Source organism: Giraffa tippelskirchi, chromosome 9 (assembly GCF_054371585.1).
Source record: "Giraffa tippelskirchi isolate mGirTip1 chromosome 9, T2T-mGirTip1v1.2.pri, whole genome shotgun sequence".
NCBI classification, from domain to species: Eukaryota; Metazoa; Chordata; class Mammalia; order Artiodactyla; family Giraffidae; genus Giraffa; species Giraffa tippelskirchi.
Genome location: NC_137283.1, coordinates 4,843,290 through 4,862,311, shown reverse-complemented (window position 1 = coordinate 4,862,311; position 19,022 = coordinate 4,843,290). Strand labels below are relative to the sequence as shown.

The 19,022-nt window shown below is 42.4% G+C and overlaps 1 protein-coding gene across 2 annotated transcripts in view; it reads left to right on the top strand.

Moving 5' to 3' along the window:
• LOC145520507 (uncharacterized) overlaps positions 1-19,022 on the top strand; it is a 143,036-nt gene that overhangs the window by 94,003 nt on the left and 30,011 nt on the right. The window contains exon 5 of one of the 2 annotated variants that reach the window (XM_081527046.1): positions 1,313-1,705. The exons of the other annotated variant lie outside the window; for it this stretch is intronic. Coding sequence (XP_081383172.1) covers positions 1,313-1,352 — 40 coding nt within the window. The 3' untranslated portion in view covers positions 1,353-1,705. Of the gene's footprint in view, positions 1-1,312; positions 1,706-19,022 lie in introns of those variants that run through there. 2 annotated transcript variants of the gene reach the window in all.

The window sequence follows — 19,022 nt, the reverse complement described above, 5'->3', positions numbered from 1 at the left end:
CCAGACCACCTGACCTGCCTCTTGAGAAATCTGTATGCAAGTCAGGAAGCAACAGTTAGAACTGGACATGGAACAACAGACTGGTTCCAAATAGGACAAGGAATCCATCAAGGCTGTATATTGTCACTGTGCTTATTTAACTTATATGCAGAGTACATCATGAGAAAAGCTGGGCTGGATGAAGCACAAGCTGGAATCAAGATTGCCAGGAGAAATATCAATAACCTCAGATATGCAGATGACACCACCCTTATGGCAGAAAGTGAAGAAGAACTAAAGAGCCTCTTGATGAAAGTGAAAGAGGAGAGTGAAAAAGTTGGCTTAAAGCCCAACATTCAGAAAACTAAGATCATGGCATCTGGTCCCATCACTTCATGGCAAATAGATGGGGTAACAGTGGAAGCAGTGACAGATGTTATTTTTTGGGGCTCCAGAATCACTGCCGATGGTGATTGCAACCAAGAAAGTAAAAGACGCTTACTCCTTGGGAGAAAAGTTATGATCAAGCTAAACAGAGTATTAAAAAGCAGAGACATTATTTTGCCAAAAAAGTTCTGTCTAGTCGAAGCTATGGTTTTTCCAGTAGTCATGTATGGATGTGAGAGTTGGACTGCAAAGAAAGCTGAGCCCCGAAGAATTGATGCTTTTGAACTGTGGTATTGGAGAAGACTCTTGAGAGTCCCTTGGACTGCAAGGAGATCTAACCAGTCCATCCTAAAGGAAATCAGTCCTGAATATTCATTAGAAGGACTGATGCTGAAGCTGAAACTCCAATCCTTTGGCCACCTGATGCGAAGAGTTGACTCATTGGAAAAGACCCTGATGCTGGGAAAGATTGATGGAAGGAGGAGGGGACGACAAAGGATGAGATGGTTGGATGGCCTCACTGACTCAATGGACATGAGTTTGAGCAAGCTCCAGGAGTTGGTGATGGACAGGGAGGCCTGGTGTGCTGCAGTCCATGATGTTGCAACGAGTCAGACATGACAGTGACTTAACTGAACTGAACTGATTAGAACAATTGGTGAAATTTGGGTAAAGTCTATAGATTTGTTAATATTTTATCAGTGTAAATTTCATGATCTCAATACCTGTACTACAGTTGTATAAGATAATGTCTTATGTTATAAAGAAATTCACAAGGGCATGTTTAAAGATAAAAGGATCGTATGTCTGCAGTGTGTTCCCAAATAGTTCAGAAAAAATTATCTATCAATCTGTCACATGTTTATCTCTAGCTATCATCTATCATTTCTGTTATCTATTTACCTATCTAATTTTCTACCTCTCATTTATCTGTATCTATCTCTAGAGAAAGACAAAGCTTATATAAAATTTGTGGGGAACTATGAATGAACAGCTGACTCATTGGAAAAGACCCTGATGATGGGAAAGATTGAAGGCAGAGGAGAAGATGGTGATAGAGGATAAGATGGTTGGATGGCATCACTGACTTGATGGACATGATCTTGGGCAAACTCTGGGAGTTGGTGAGAGACAGGGAAGCCTGGTGTGTGGCAGTCCATGGGGCCGCGAAGAGTCGGACATGACTTGGCGAGTGAACGACAGCGAAAATGAAAGACATATGAGGACTATTTGCACTATTTTTATAACTTTCAAATTATTCCTACCCCCCGCCCCTCCGCCCCCTGCAAATTCTTAAAACTTTGGAGAACTGGAGGAGAAAATAAAAATACATGCACGTGTTTCTGTCAGTCATTATTTTCTAGATTGAAAAATGTGGCCCTTCTTGGCCCCTAAAATCCACCATGTGTTATATGGGTCTTCTCACCACACATCTGACTTTTAATATTCTTTCTGCCTCAGATGTTTAGAACAAGTTCTCCAGATTCAAGGTGTCTTTGGCTATTTTTTTTTTTTTTTTTGTCCCATGAAGGGATTTCTGATGATCCTGGATAGAATCAAGCCCTGATGAAAGAGAACTTCAGTGCAGTTTGTGGGCCTGTTCTGGTCAACATATAAGTCTGTTGAAATGGCTTTTCTCATGAAGGGATGCTTTGATCCATTAGAACAATAATGATATTATTGTCACTCAACCATTTTTATTCCAAGAGCTTGAGCTATATATAAGTCCTAAGAATGCATTCATAAGAGTTGGAAAACACAGCTTTGTGAGATTGACAAGAAGACGTTTTAGTGTCAGAACAAGCACGCTTTCTCAAGAGCATTTCTTTGGGGTCAGGAAAATGGTAACTGGGTCTGCAGGACATTCACACCAGCACTTTTCCTCTTTAACATTTGCAACTCCACACAGGCCAACATCTCTATTTTTGTTTCCCTTGGATCTGCTTGGTCTCTCAGACATCTGAGTGATTCCTTAATAGTTACTTACCAACAAAGACTTACCATTCACCAGCAGCAGCAGCAGAGGACTTGAGAGCAAATTCCTCAGACCTTCAAACCACGGATGATTAGAACAGCCAGCATTTAGTAATTAAACCATGAAATGACTGTGAACCTTGGAAAATTTGGAAGGCTATCACAGAATGTGCCCAGCGGCTGTCAAGCGTGAAGGACATCTCTTCCAGGAGAAGCCCATCCAGGAGAAGCCCATCCAGGAGAATCCCCTCCGTCTTCAGGATGTCCAGGGAACTCCTCTATCTCTGGTGCAATTTTTCCCTGGCTGGGGATTTTCTAATATTTCTTAATAGCTAATATAAATCACAAAATTTCATAATGGTAGACAGGCCTTCTAGGGTTGATTTAATAGGTATCATCCACTAATTTGCAGTACAACCTACTGGGTAAATCTACATACATTATTTTGATCAGTTTATACAGCATAATGATAATGGCTTTTGCAAATTACTTGGTTTTCCTCTTTTTGTGATAGATTTACTGCTCAGGATTGGGAGGGGGACTCAAGGACCCATAACTCTGGAGAAATATCAAAGCTTCACTCCTCATGATAAAACATGAAGTTTCTGATGAGTCAAGAAAATGTTCTTTCACTCATTTACTCATTCATTTATTAATTTTTTTGCCAAGCCACACAGCTTGTAGGATCTCAGTTCTCCAACAAGGTTTTGAACCCAGGCCACAGCAGTGAAAGCTCAGAATCCTAACCACTCGGCCACCAGGGAACTCCCAGGAAAATGCACTTTATATTTTCAGAGCTTGTATGATCACAGGACACCCATCAAAATATCTGTATGTTGAGCACACTGACTAGCATTTGCTTCCTTAGCAACATTTCCTAACAGAGTCTCCATGGAAAATGATGATCATTGTTTCCTTTGTGAAGAGTAATTTTTTTCAGTCAAATTAATGATCGAATTAATGATCAGATTTTTCTAGATGGGTGCTTAGAAAACATGTACCAAAACTAAAGGAAAAACAAATGAAAATAGCAGTTTGGTAGGCCTTTGTCTAAGTTATGACCAACCTAGACAGCATGTTAAAAAACAGAGACGTTACTTTGCCAACAAATTCCATCTAGTCAAAGCTATGGTTTTTCCAGTAGTCAGTATGGATGTGAGAGTTGGACTACAAAGAAAGCTGAGCCCCAAAGAATTGATGCTTTTAAACTGTGGTGTTGGAGAATACTCTTGAGAGTCCCTTGGATTGCAAGGAGATCCAACCAGTCCATCCTAAAGGAAATCAGTCCTGGTTGTTCATTGGAAGGACTGATGCTGAAGCTGAAACTCCAATCCTTTGGCCACATGATGCAAAGAACTGACTCACTGGAAAAGACCCTGATGCTGGGAAAGTTTGAAGGTGGGAGGAGAAGGGGACAACAGAGGATTAGTTGGTTGGATGGCCTCACCAACTCAATGGACATGAATTTGAGCAAGCTCCAGGAGTTGGTGATGGACAGGGAGGTCTGGTGTGCTGCAGTCCATGGGGTCGCAAAGAGTCGGACACGACTGAGCGACTGAACTAAACTGAACTGATGCCATTGTTTAACCTTGCTCAGGGGCAGTGATGAAAAGTAACCCACTTTTACTCTGCTTTCCTCAAAAGTATCAATAAATACTCAGCAAATAGTTCCTACAGAGAGGAAAGCTGACACCCGAGAAGGTTTATTCTATCAACCAAAGGGGGCAATCCGTGAATGGCAGAGCAAGAATTGGCCTCTGGTGTTTCTACTCCTAAGAAGGTCTGGCTCCGTTTGGTGGCTGACTTCATCAGTGTTGAGTTTTAGAAAGTCAATGAGAGAGAGACGATGAAGGGGGCCAAGGCTGCTTCCTGTCAACTGGAAGTCCCCCCCCGTGCTCTTGTAAGGACAGAGTGAGATGGTTTAGGGCCCGAGTGCCTAACACAGGGAGGTGCTCAGAAGACGACGTGTTATCCTTGGTCATTGAGCCTTGGGGTCTTCATTCCCCTCCTCTCTCTGGCCTGTGTCTCTGCGGTCCCTTTTCCCTTTAATGCCCAAATGTCAGCCATGTGCATTGTCATCCTGACTGACTGTGGAAAGTCTGGCCTGTCATTTCTTCCCCTCTCCAAGCGTATCTGAGAATGCCAGGGGCCTGTTTACAAGTTTGACGATTTCCACGTGGTTCTCACTTGTCTGTTTCACCAGCCATCTGTTTCACATCCCCTTCCTCAGTGGTGCTACATCTTCACAATGGGGACCGGCATCTCTGTGAATTTCCCGAAAGGACAGTTAAGGTCAGGGTTTGGGAACAAGAGCAGGATAGTACAATGCAGAAAATGTCATTGGATCCTGAGCAACGTTTGGTCTCAGCCACACAGATCTTCTCTTTCCCTGATTTCAGTGTGCCTCGGTGTATCTGGGGCCAACTTCTCTTTTTTACAAAGGTATTTTGAAGACAGGCTCCCAGCTTTCCATTGTGCTCAGTAGAAGGGAAAGAGTTCTTACCTCCCTCAATTTAAGATATCAACATTTGTGGGTGTTTTTCTTCCCCAGGATTTGTGAACCTGAGAATGTTCACTTCCTTTTGAGGAAATATCCAGCTCCATCCTAAGGGTGTAAATTGGCCTCTGTATCTAAAGCAGGCAATTCCAGCCTTCAACATTTCATTTCCTGTTTGGCTGATTCAAGCTAAAATAACACCGTGGGGAGATACCAAACTATGCAGATACTTTTCCCTAACCCTCCAGCATTTCATTCCTCCTGATGGGCCTTGGTCTCCCAATTATTAAAAAGATGCCTTTCAAAACACATACATATTAAGAACAATCAGTTTTCTTGCAAAAGGAAATAGAATGTCTAAACAACATTTAGTAGCTTGGGCTTCATTGTCCTTCCCAAGGACAATGAGTAGATATTTGAATGACCTCTGCCTCACTCAGTGGTCTTGGTAAGCCCGTCCTGCCCTTTCCAGTAGGACTGGCATGTTTTTATGAGTGGGGTGTGTGTGTGTGTGTGTGTGTGTGTGTGTGTGTGTGTGTGTTTTTGTATGTGTAAAGAAGGAACCACAAGGTTATAGAAAAAAGTAAATCCATCCAACTACTGCATTCTTTGACATCATGTTGATGCAATCTATCACAGAAACTGGCAGAATCTAAACACTGATTCATAGCTCTTACTGGATTTAAAGGTCATTTAATTAGAGGCACTCTATATTAAGGCTTGGGGGAGTGGTCTCCAAAGAGGGTGCACATACCCTAAAGACAAATCTCACATCTACCTCAAAAGCAAAAACTTTCAGCAATCCATCAAACGGCATTACAAGCATTAATAATTTCAGTTTTTTCCCCCATGGGCTACCCTACTGCCCATGCCCTGTTGTTTGCCTTAAAGATAAAAATGAAGACTTTGCATTTATACCTCTGAAAATTATTCAGGTCACAGTTTTGCTACAGAATAAGCTTTGCTGCCACCACTGGATGGGATCTATGTTTTAAGTTTGGAGATTAAAGAAGGAGGGATAAAAAAGAACATGCTACTTCACTGAGTGTGATGCTTTTGCAGACACACGCTCTTATGTACCTTGACTCTCTGGGTCTTAGCCCCAAGAACTGCATACACAGAGAACACTCAGAGGAGAATTTAAAAGGTCTGGCTTATTCTATCAAAGCTTTCAGGGACCCCCTCCATGAAAAGACCCCGGGTTTACGATTATTTTAGAGCAATGGGCAGGGGCAATATCTTGGTATCTTTCAGTGGAGGAAAACATTAATAAAGAGAAAGAGGAGGCTTTTAACCTATAAAGAGTAATCTTGGCATCCTTCTTGCTTCATCCTGAAGTTCCCACGATGGCTTTCCTGAGGCCAACCAAGTCATTGACCAGATTAATCCCTGCAGTAGTGAATGCTGGATGCCTGTGGCTTGGATGGCTTTGGAAAGTGGGTAGGAGCTATAAATCAATGGTTGAATATTGCTAGTTTATTCTTCAAAATGGAGCCAGATAGTAGCAATTTGGAGGATTCCATTTCTTTAGTGACTAGATATTTCCTTCCTCACACCTGCAGTTACAGGCTGCGCGGTGGTGTATGACAGTCACTCCCACGCTTTGAACACTTGCAAAGTGATCTATCACTGTGACCAATGGAGGTTCCTTAATGGACCTTTTCTCACGGCTGATCTCTTCTCCTAGCAAAGGGGTCTTTCAAAAACCAAAACCAGAAAGAGAAAGGGAAGGAGGGAAAACATCACAGACATGAGTCAAACTCAGATAGTTGATTTGTGGCTTGTAGGAAATTCTGTGTTTCTCAAAGTGAGGAAGGGCAGGCAGGCACAGTTAGTTACATTTTCAATATACAAGTGAAAACGATGCTGGTGGTGGTAGTTTAGTCACTAAGTTGTGTCCGACTCTTGTGACCCCATGGACTCTAGCCTTCCAGGATCCTCTGTCCATGGGATTCTCCAGGCAGGAACACTGGAGTGGGTTGCCATTTCATTCTCCAGAAAACGATGCTAGCTCTTAGAGGTTAAGAAGCATAGATTTCTCTTTCTGACTTACTTCACTCTGTATGACAGTCTTTAGATCCATCCACATCTCTACAAATGATCTAATTTCATTCCTTTTCATGACTGAGTAACATTCCAGTCTCAATAGGTACCACATCTTCGTTATCCATTCCTCTGTTGATGGACACTTAGGTTGCTTCCATGTCCTGGCTAATGTAAAGAGTGCTGCAGTGAACACTGGGGTACATGCGTCTTTCTGAAATAAATATATGTTAATGCATGTATGTGGAATCTAGAAAAATGGTATAGATGATCTTATTTGCAAGACAGAAATAGAGACACAGATGTAGAGAACAGATATATGGACACCAAGGGGGGGAAGTAGGGTGGGATAGATTGGGAATGACACGTATGCACTGCTATGTATAAAATAGGTAACTAATGAGAAGAACCTACTGCACAGCACAGGGAGCCCTCCTCAGTGCCTGTGGTGGCTTAACGGGGAAGGCAGTCCAGAAAAGAGGGGATATATGTGTACGTATAGCCGGCTCACCTTGCTGTACAGTAGAAACTAACACAACATTGTAAAGCAACAATACTCCAATAAAAATTAATTTTAAAAAAGATGAAGCTTAGATTCCAAAATGTGTCTCTCCAAAGTATAGTTTTTTTGGAAGTAAAATTTTAAGGATCTCGAGGGGCCTTTAACTCTTGAGTACATATCACCTCATTTCAAACTTTGAAGACTCCAGGATCAATTTATCTCTGCTGTAGAAATACCACTCTATAAATTATTCAAGTACAGACTCCAGTGTTAAATATTTAATACAAAATAATCGCTTTAGTTCACTGAAAACTTGAACACTTGGCTCTCTGGTCCAACTCCCCGGCATGTCTAACCAGGACTCCCTCATCCACCTCCCAGCTAGTCTTCCTGTTTCTACTCCTGCCCTTCTGTAGCCCATTGCACAAAGCAGTCAAGACAACTTTAAAAAATGAGATTCTCATTAAGCTTAAACGTTTCCAGGAAGTTGCATTACACTTGGAACAAACTCCAGTCTCCCCCCTCAGGGGCCTGAGTGATCCTTCTCCGTGGAGCTGGTCCTTCCTGTGGATCTCATTTGGTACCATGGTCTCACCAGCTCACAATGTCCCTGCCCCGCGGGCTGCTAGCACCCATCCCCACTCTGCATCTCGTCATCCTGCCTTATGCTGTTTATAGCACTGATCCACAGTTTAAAACACAGAATAGATTTGTTTACACGTTCACGTTTTACACCCTCAACCAGAACTAAGCTCCCCACGGGCACAGACTTTGGCTTACGCAGAGTCTAGAATCTTTAACAGCACCTGTCACAAAGTCAGTCCTCCAAGAAAGCCGTGTGAAGCAAAGATTGAATGGAAGACCTGGTTTTCAGTGAGATTTCACATGCCCACTCTCACTAAGGGATAAGGGATGTTGACAAGGGGAAGAAATGTGTTTTGTCCTGAGTCACTGGCCCTCCCCTAGGCACAATCTCAATTCTGGCTCTTTTGCGAGCAGATGAAGGCATAGTCTGTGATATTTGGGAGCTCCCGTAGCCACTGAGCCACTGAGGTGAAGGCAGGAATAAGCTTACACACCAGCGGTACATGAGGAGAGAGAACTCTGGAGCACAGCAATGCATATCTGCGAACGGAGCCCTTGACAGAGTCACTTTAATCTTCCTGTTAGTCCTACACAGGGAAGGGCTTTGGGCTCAGAGTCACATATGGAATCAAGCTGGGTTCTTGCAACACAAAGGCCCCTGCATAGACTGGGCCTGTTTTCTCATCTGTGATCTAACAGAAAGAGCTAACATTTTTATTGCATCCTTACTGCATTGCAAACCCTATGTAAACATTGGTTTTAGTCACAAAGTCGTGTCTGACTCTTGTGACCCCATGGACTGAGGCTGCCAGGCTCCTCTGTCCGTAGGATTTCCCAGGCAAGAATACTGGAATGGGTTGCCATTGCCTCCTCCAGTGAACCTCCGCTCTCCCCCCAACACTCCCCGCCAGGGATCCAACCTGGGTCTCCTGCATTGCAGGCAGATTCTTTACCAACTGAGTCACCAGGGAAGTCCCTATGTAAACACTGGCAGGTATTATTTTGCTAGTTATAATGAGCGCTTCTATGATATAGGTGTTATTGCTACTCCTTTCCCCACTCCCACATCACAGAAGGGGATGCTGAAGATCAAGAGGGGTCTGGTGATTAAGCAGGAGCTTGCATGGAGTCATTGTCAGGGCCTTGATGAGGACCTCGTGAGCCTGGAACTCAGAATCTTAACATTAGATAAACTCTGTGGTTCCAGTACAACTGGGAGGACAGAGTGAAATCACTGTGTAGTTCTAATTGACTTGATCACACTCGTGTAATCGTCGTGAACACATGTTGCCTCCACCGTTAGACTGGGCCTGGACGGGGGGTGTCTGAAGGTTACACTCATGCCTTTAATCCATCTTTGTGTTTCTTGAATCTGACATGGACCCTGGGTCATGAAAGATTTTTTAAAAAAATAACTCTTTTGCCTTGCTTCCTCCCTTCCTCTCTTTCTCTCTCTTCGGAAGACAGAAGTTACATTTGACCCGCAGGCTCATAACAAAGGCACGCAGGTGGAAGGAGTGAGAGGCAGGGATGTCCTGGGTACCCTCCCACTCACTCTTTCAACCTGCTAATGATCCACACACACCAGCTCTGCCAAGGATGCCAGGCGATTCCTGGGCAGGTTGGGGTTAGTGCTATGTTTAGAACACAACTCTAAGTATACACGAGTTTTAAAATCCTAAGAAGTATCAATTAAGTATCAATTAAGTCTGTCTGAAGCCTAGAGCTTGGCCTGTCACCTGTCTGTACAGGCAAGGGACCGAGACCCCTGGCTGCTGGTTGTATGTAGTCAATGGCGTTAATTTCACAGAAGAGGGCAACAGCTCTGTGATTCAGGACCGAGAGGTGGGGATGCATCAAATCCTATAGAATACACAGGGTTTAGGAAACAGATTTTTTAGTGCCACCTACTGTTGAAGTTATGGGGAAATCATCAAGTTCTTATTTATTTGCTGAGTTCAATGTCAGGGCCCCAAAGGAAACTGTAAACAGCTGCTCTCAGCTGTGTGGTTTTTGTTTATTAATGTTGTAAGTTTGTGATTTGTGCAATATGTAATTTCTCTTTGGACCCTTTTGTTTATGTAGATGGTAAATAATAATGCAAGAGTCCACACACCAGGATGTACTTGTTTTGCAGATAGAAGGGAATGACATCTCCAGAACAGTAAATGGCAAGTTCTGAACCAGAGGATCAGACAGTCCTGAGCAAGACTGCCAAACCTCAAAATTTCCTCATTAATTTAGTAATCAGAATCATATTATGTGGAAGCACATTGGAAAGAAAACAAGAGAGCAGGCTGATACTTCAAACTAAAAATAAGCTTAGGGAGTTCTGAATTGTTTCCCTTGGCTGGTCTCTGCCCTTTCAATGACCTTGACTGGATAGTCAGTTGGGATCCTTAAGGCTGATCTATTCCCTAAGCAAATAAGACTTCCACTGCCATTACCGGAAGTTGAGTATTAGGAAAAGAGAAAATGTGCCAAACCATCTGCTTTTTTGCTCATTTAACTTCTCGATCTATAAATGGCCATTACTTGGGAAATGAAAACAGAGATGCTCTATTGTGGGCAGGTGCACACGATAGGAAGAAATAAATGGATTCACTTTTTATGTTGAGATTTGCTTAGGTGATTTAAAATGCTACAAATCAGTATTGATCAAGCCTCCACATTCACACACTCTGCACAGAATCCTAGGGCCGGACGGAGTGCTAGATTGCCCAGAACTGTGCTCTAATTGAGCAAACAGGCCTCTTGAAAGATTTTTGCAACCACAATTTATCTCCTAGGAGGCAGGGGGTACCACAGCGTTTTCTGGAAATGGTGTATATTTTAATTGTGGCGTGGGTCAAACCGATGCATGCATTTGTCCAAGCTTTAGCTAACATTTGCAACCGGTAGCACGACTGTGACTTGAACCCACTTCCCTTGGTTCTTAGTATTCTTGGCAAGTCCTTTCCTCTGCTTAACCACCACCACCATCGATGTACAATCCTGCACTTAAAGTTCTTCAACCAGCACAGTTTGAAACAGATTTCCAGACTCTTAACCCACTTATTTTCCACCTTCCACCATCATATTTTGTGTTGGACACTTTTTTTTTTTTCAAAACAATACATAAGGAAATGTGTGAAGAAAAGTTGTGCTGTTACACCTTCTTGGCCTCTAGAACCTATTTGATAAAATGGCATCCGATTTCTGGCCTTAGAGTGGAACTCTTTCATGAAAATAGTGGGGGGTTGCAAGATGAACCACAGTAAGAGTCCCAAGGTATTCCACTGATGGAATTTATTTTTCAAGATTTTTTTTTTTCTGAAAGGAAACGACTGGGCAGCAGTCCCATTGGAAATGAGGGCCATGTTAACTATCCATCATAGGCTACAACCACTTACACAAAGAAACAGCAAAAGTAGGTTTGGACATGTTTATTAATTGCCAAAGCTGTTTTTTAGTACCTGCCTTATTATCTTACAGTCACTGTAGGAAATCAGAGAAAAACTACTTCCCTTCAAGATACACCGAGAAAGTGTTGTTTTAAAATACCTGCCAATTCGGAAAGATAACAATTGTTTTCTATTTTAAAATTGCATCTAGATCTCTGGCATTTTTTCCTTAATTGTTCTTTAGTCATAACAACTAGAATATTAAAGAAAAGAAGCATAGAGAGGTTCCTGGGGGGAGGAGAAGCAGGCAGTTGTTTCTTAAACAAAGCTTCCTTTTTATTGCAAGAGAGAACATTTTAGGTGGTGTGAAACTTTTTCTTCTAGTTTTGCTGAATTCACTGTGCTCCAGAGAGTGACCAGCACTCTGCAAGGACCATGGGGTCTTTACCAAGTAGGAAAGAGCTGGTCAGACAGCTGTGAGGTCAAGAGATGCCTATGCTGAGTTGAGCTGGTGACATTAGGGTGTGATAAATTGAATCTGTTGGTGACTTAAGTTCTTTCTATTATCAAAAGGAATGTGAGATGAGTTATAATAAAAGATACAGACACATTAAGAGAATTACACAAGAAACAGAACGTTAAGCCTCATGTGGAGGGTTTTTGCGAACTGGCTCCCTGGCTGGATGTGCCTGAGGCTGCCCGTGCCTGAGGCTGCCCTCCCACCCAGTCCCTCCAGTGACTCTGGGGAAGGTTCCTGATTCTGTATTTCAGTAAATGACACCTATTGTTCATGCCAGAACTGGAGTCATTTTCCCTTTCCTCCTCCCAACTCCTTTTAAATTCAAAGTACAATTTATACACAGTGAAATGTACAGGTCGTAAGTGTAGAATTTGATGAGCTTGGACAAATGCGTGTATCTGTTTGACTCACGCCCCAATTAAAATACAGACTATTTCCAGAACATTCTGTTGTACTGCCTGCCTCCTAAGAGATAAACTGTGGTTGTAAAAACAATTTATTTGCTTTCCTTCATTACCTGAAAGCACTTTTGTGACTTCCTTTGACAGATACCAGAGTCAAGAGTATGGAAACCCTAGTGCTTTCTGTGACCTTGACTGATGGGGTGTTTAATGAATTTCTAGGTGGTAATTATCACTGATGATTTTATATAATCTCTGAAAATAAGACGACACAGTCAGAATGCCTAGGTTCTCAATATAAAACTTTTGTTTTGCTTGCTGTAGGAGCAATGTGTTGCTGTACATTAAACAGAGTAGATTCTAACGCCAAGGGTGTTCCCCGGGCTGTAGGGCAGGAAATATCGGGAGGTACCTTTTTATGACTCTCTGGCTGGTAAAGCAAATTCCCATCTCTCTCAATGGAGGGAACTTAATTTCAGAAAGAAAAAGCACTGGGGAAATAAAGCTTCACATGGGTAACCAGGCAGAATTCTGTGTGTTTTTATAGCTGGCCCTTGAAAAGTCTTTGAGCTGAGTATATCACTCACACCCTGGAGAAGCCTGGTCACGTGACAGCCAGGCTGAAAGTTGCTCAACCAACGTGTTGTTGAAAGGCTCCTGAATACCCGGCATGGACTGTGGACTTAATAGCAAACAGTTACTGAACACGCTTCGACTTTGGGGACCAGAGCCATATGCAGACCCTGCCTTACAGAACTCCACCCCCACCACCAGGCTTGTGGAAGCGCTTGTTAGGGAAAGGGCGAGAAAGAGATTCATCCTGCTTTTTACAATTAAAGATGCCTTTCCCATCCTAGGGCCTCCTGAGAGAAACATGAATTCCCGTTAACTGGACTTAGTGCCAGCAGCAGAAGCAGCAGCTGGAGTTGTCTAGCTGAAACTGGGCTGACGTGCTTCAGTTTATTTCACATTAATAAGCTTCTCTGGTTTCAGTCCCAAAGTCCTCATCGGTAGATGTGGACATTTCTCCGGTCCTAGAACCATTCGACCTGCCCTGGGTTGTTAGCATGATTCTGCCTACAGACGTCATCATTTATTTATCTGAGACATAGGGGTTGTTTTTATTTAGGAACAGAAGCCAAAGGATGAAAGAATGATAGTTTCCTACTGGGAGGCTGGTCTGACTAAAATGTGTCTGTGTATTTGTAGAAACTCCTTGTAGAGCTTCAAGAATATGTTTATTCCTAAGTCACTGCAACTTAACCCTGCTGAAGGAATTTTGGAAGGATGTAGTTACGGAGATGCAGTTATTGAGAATGTGGTGGCATTACTCATGAGGCACCATGGCATAGGAGCCCATACTGGACTAAGCCTGGGGACCAGGGTTCTATCCCCAACTTCATCACTAAATTGATGGGTCACTTACAAAACAGGGAAATTATGAAGGGATATGTTCTTAGGTCTTTTCCAGCTATAAATTTCCATGTAGATAGATAGCAACGAGTCAGATTCAATCTTACGGGGATCAAGTTAAAATTTTAGGATTGGCACTAATGATGACCTGAAACTCCCATAAAATTTTCCATCAGCAAATATTTTAATAGAATATTACTTCTGATTTTTGCAATGATCAGGTAGCTTATATAGGTCCATTAGACTGCTTAGAAATCTCTAAAAGCTGAGTAAACGACAAAACAAAACAAAACAATCTCCCCTTCTCCTAGCTGTTTGAAGACCTTGGAAAGCAACCATGATTTTGAAGAAAAATGTATCATGGTGAGTCTAGGACTCCTGGCTACTTTTCTTCTTGACATATTTACTAATTTATAAGAGGTGGAGGGCTAAGAACAAAGCAGAAAAATGACAGCTCAAGCCTACTGTAGTCTCACTAGCTTGAGGAGACAACTTTGGCACTCATGGTTATTATTAAATAGCTGGAATTTGAGGGCCTATTGTCTCAGAGGAAAGGGAAACTCCAGAGAAGTGGTTCTAAAATTTTATTCAGGTTTTACCTGCAAAACAGTTGCAAAATCATAAACTACATGTAGTAGAAGTATATACAAGGAAAGCAGAGAACAGCAGCTAAAAACTAAAATGTTAATTAAGCACAGCTTTCTAACAAACCTATGATGCTGGTGAGAGAGAATTTGAATTTCAGGGCTCTTTGAAGGGAGTTCCTGGTGTATGCTGGGATCTCATTTGAGAAGACTGGGAGTAAATGAAAAACTAGACTAGCCCTCACAAGGACAAACTCTCAAGCTGAAAACATCTCAATTCTTGATCAGATCAGGTGATTCGCCCCCAGTCTATCTGCCTGTCAGAAGAAAATGAAATTTTCTCTGAAAAAAGTAACTTCACACAGAGCCTCTGTAATACTTCATTCACAATGTCCAGCATTCATTCGCAACTACCAAATATGTCAGGGGACAGAGCAAAATAAATGTAATTAAGAAAGAAAAGAAACAGTCAAGAGAAACAGGCCCATAGGTGATCCATGTATCAAAATTTCAATAGGAATGAAATTTAAAATAGGAATTCCCTGGCGATCCAGTGGCTAAGACTCCATGCTCCCAATGCAGGGGGCTTGGGTTCAATCCCTGGTCAGGGAACTAGATCCCACATGCTGCAAGTAAAAGTTCTCATGATTGAAGATCCCAGGAGATTCCCTTGTGCCACAACTAAGACCCAACAAAGCCTAAATAAATAAATAAATATTTTAAAAATATTTTAAAATAAATACAGTTTATTCTTAGAGTGATAAAAATGTTCAAAAAGTGATGTAGCTATCATTGTGTAATGTGAATATGCTCAAGTCCATTGTATTTTATATTTTAAGTGAGTGAATTGTACTATCTGTGAATCATATCCTAAATGAAATTGGCAGAAAAGCCCAAAACCTAAAAAACTAATACACCAGAAAAACATGTAATGATACTAAATTTGTATACAGTGAGTTCTCTACATGCAAACAAGTTTCATACCAAGAGGATGTCCGTAAATCCAATTTGTTCATAAATCCAACAAAGTTAATCTAGGTGATCAACTAACACAATCAGCTATATAGTGCTGTACTGTGATAGGTTTATAATACTTTTCACTCATATAATACATTGAAAACAAACACAGAAAAATAAAGAAAACATTTTTAATCTTACAGTAGAGGACCTTGAAAAGTACAGTAGAACAGTACAGCAGTTGGCATATAGGGGCTGGCGTCGAGTGAACACTAAGGAGAGTTACTGCCTGGAGGAGAGGAGGTGGGAGATGGTAGAGCTGAAGTCACCAGTAATAGGAGACAGACGGCAAGCTGTGATTTCACTCATGCCTGACAGTGATGGGATACCCGTCTGCATCTTTGAAAGCTCACAACTTGAAGGTTTGTATGGGGGCGGGGGGGCGGGTTGGGAGCTTACTGTATTCTACTTGGATTGGCAGCGCCAAGGTGCTGAAAAGGAGGTGAATAGAGTATTTGATAGAGGTAAATGGCTCTGTAGGTAATCCATGCTGGATCTAGAGGACAGGGATGAGTAGTATGTTCTTTTCTGTAGAAAAAAATTACATCAGGAAACACTGACATCTCCATCATCCACTCCAGAACATTGGCTTTCTTTCCTCCAAAGATGTGGAAATTCAAGCATGAAATTCTGCAATTCAAAACCTCATTGTTCCTCTTCATACAGCACATAAGACCTGGAAATACCATTTAATTATTCAAAGGGACTGCGGTATAAGTAAATGATTGACTGGTACATCCCCTGGTTAGAAAGTGAAACCCTGTTGGTGCATTTAATTCTCGGGGTAGTGAGCAGTGACTTCATTTTGATTAATGGTTTCACACGAAGCACTTTTAATTTTGGTCTCTGAAACAATAAAGATTAGGTACAATTGGAATAACCTTAACATTTTAACTTGGAGAATGCTCTCAGCCTGCTTGTCGCTTCATTATTTAACTGGAAAAAAATGCATCAAAAGCATGAACAACTTTCTTTAAAAAGCATCGAACTGATTTTTGCAGAATCTTTCTTAGTAGACTTAGACTATTGAAAGAACACTTGATTCTGCAAAGTCATAAAGTCACACTTTCCTGAGTCCCTGGTGACACGCCAGGGTCCTTTCGGTTTGGGGTCCTGAGCTTTCCCTGTGAGCTCAAGTTTATCCTAGGGTGATGGGCTTTCCTGCCGCCGTCTGACAAAGTGACACTTTGAACATATCCAGACCTGCAAAGGTAATTTTTAAAGAAGACAGAATATATGTTTGCTCTTTTAGAGGTGGTTTTCAGCTTCTCCTGCCACAGACCTTTGGTCTAAATAGCTGGTTTTCTATGGGAAGGTGGCAATTTCTTCACTAACAGGGGAGGCAGGCAGTCCAGGAAGCAAAAGGAATCCAGGAGGTGTCATGTGAATTCCCAGATCACGTGAGCAGAGTCTCTTACCTCCAGGTCAGTTATGACTCAAAACTTAATTTTCCTACTGTGTTCAGGATACCCCACTCATTAATGGACTTCCCAGGTGGCACTAGTGGTAAAGAACCTGATTAATGCAGATGTAAGAGACCCAGGTTCAATCCCTGGGTCAGGAAGATCTCCTGGAGGAGGGCATGGCAACCCACTCCAGTATTCTTACCTGGAGAATCCCGTGGACAGAGGTGCCTGGAGGGCTGCAGCTCATAGGGTCACAAAGAGTTGGACACGACTTAGCAGCACTCATTAGCACTGGGGAGTCTACAGAAGACTTGAGACACTTTCTGCTCACCTGCCTGCCTTCTCCCTCCCAGGAGCAGGACAGATCCCTTTTCTTATCCATCATGCCTTCAGCATCCCATCATGAACAACACATCTTACCAGGAACAGGGTGAAGGGATGGGCGTATCAAAGAATTTCTCCCACATGAACAGTGTTCTCTCTTTCTAAGAATACTTCTGGTGCATAGAATTTTGGCTGATACTAACCTAAATATTTCCTCTGTGTCATCTCAAACTTTAGGATAGTGGAAAAATCATGAGTTTTAGAACAGCACTTAACTGCGTTCCGGTTCTAGGGTACTAGCTGGTAACAGTTATCCCCTGTAACTCAGCTTAATGGACGGTAAACAGTCCCCAACAAAGCAAGGTCTGGAGCTCCCAGAAAGAGTCTGGCAGTTTCCCCTTCCCCTTTCCCTTGTTTATACTACGTGCAGCACTCCGCATAGCTCCTGGCGCCTGGGACGTGTTTACATTGAAACCAGTTTGCAGTGGACTTCGGAAGAGTGACTTCTTTATCCTGGAAAGTCTTTACAGAAAGACCAGTCTGGTATGGAAAGAGAGCTTACTTGAGTTTTAAGTGGCCATTTCAGTGCTGTTTTTCAGAGATAAGGCTCTGCAGTGCTGTGTACAGTTATGATTATGTACCATTTGCTGCTTCTGGACTTTCGGCAATAAGCTTCACATCATCAGGCTAAGCCAGCTCTTTAGAGCAGAGCTATGAAACTGAGGGAGAACCGGGCAGGAGTGGAGTCTGTTGGTGGTAGGGAAAGAGCATAGGGTGACGGTGAGGTTATTATTTGAGGGGTTGAAGAAAATAAAATATCTGTCTAATCTCAGTCTTCTGCTATAAATATGCTTATGTCTCTATAGACACAGAGTCTCCCCCAAATCCAATCACACCAGATAATTTCTACATTTAGCTCCTTCTCACCTTAATGTCTACAAACTTGAAGTGCTCCCTATTGTAAAATCCAACAGAAACAAAGGGCTTGTTTTCCATGTAGGTTGTTTTCCTAATGGAATCTCTCCCAATGAGCTTAATGACTGTTGATTCAATTTATAGACAGTGTGATTTCTTCAACAGCCCCCAAGTCTATAAAAACCACGAGAGGGAAATATTCTTTCTCCAGGTGGTAAATGTAAATGCAGCTCCCTATCCACCTGTTTTCATTTAATCGTGGATTGTTTGCCTCATTTTGTTCTTCCCACGTGGAATGGAAATGCATGGTGTTGGTGGAGAGAAGCCAGCCACACTGAAACATTTCTACTCAAATCCTGAGTCGGTGAGAAAATAAATCCAAACTTATTTTTCTCGTGTTTGGAATTAGATTCATTCCCGCCCCACCCCACCCTGGTCTAAGCCAAATATAGTCTGCAGGTCGAATTTTGCAGTTTTTGACCTGTTCTTTGGCTAGGAAAAGACAATGTCAAATATGATTGGTTGATCATTTTTCTTTCTCTAAGATTTTCCAGCTCTAATCCAAAGACTGCCATTTTCCCCTCTCTAGCGTCAAGAGTTTCAAAGCCTGAAAGGAAACAGTGAGAGAAATGGAAAGGTTGATGGGGATTTAGAAGCAGAACCCAAAGCATCTCAAGAATCTTACTCTGAGTTTCTCTGGCCCCGCCCATACTAGTCCATTTTTTACTGAGCAGATGAGCCTTCTCAAATAAATGAAGACGCCTGTGATATGATTCCAGAACTGATGGAATGCAGATCAGATAGGAAAGGGAGGAACTATAAGTAAAAGCTCAATGAGGAGCGAGAGTGGAAGGGGAGGCCATAGCTCCCCTCTCCTTTCAGGTTCTCTGACAGCAGGTGGGCGCAGAGTGAAGGGCGGTAGTCCGCACCATCTCCTGTGAGATACTGTCCGTTATTCCCCTGTAACAGGATTCTATTATACGATGAAGTGGAAGTTCAGAAAAGCTGAGGAGTACCTTGCCCCAAATCACGTGCTCATTAGGAGGTAGATGGATTTCAGTCTGAGTCTGTTGCTTCCATGGCAACATCCTC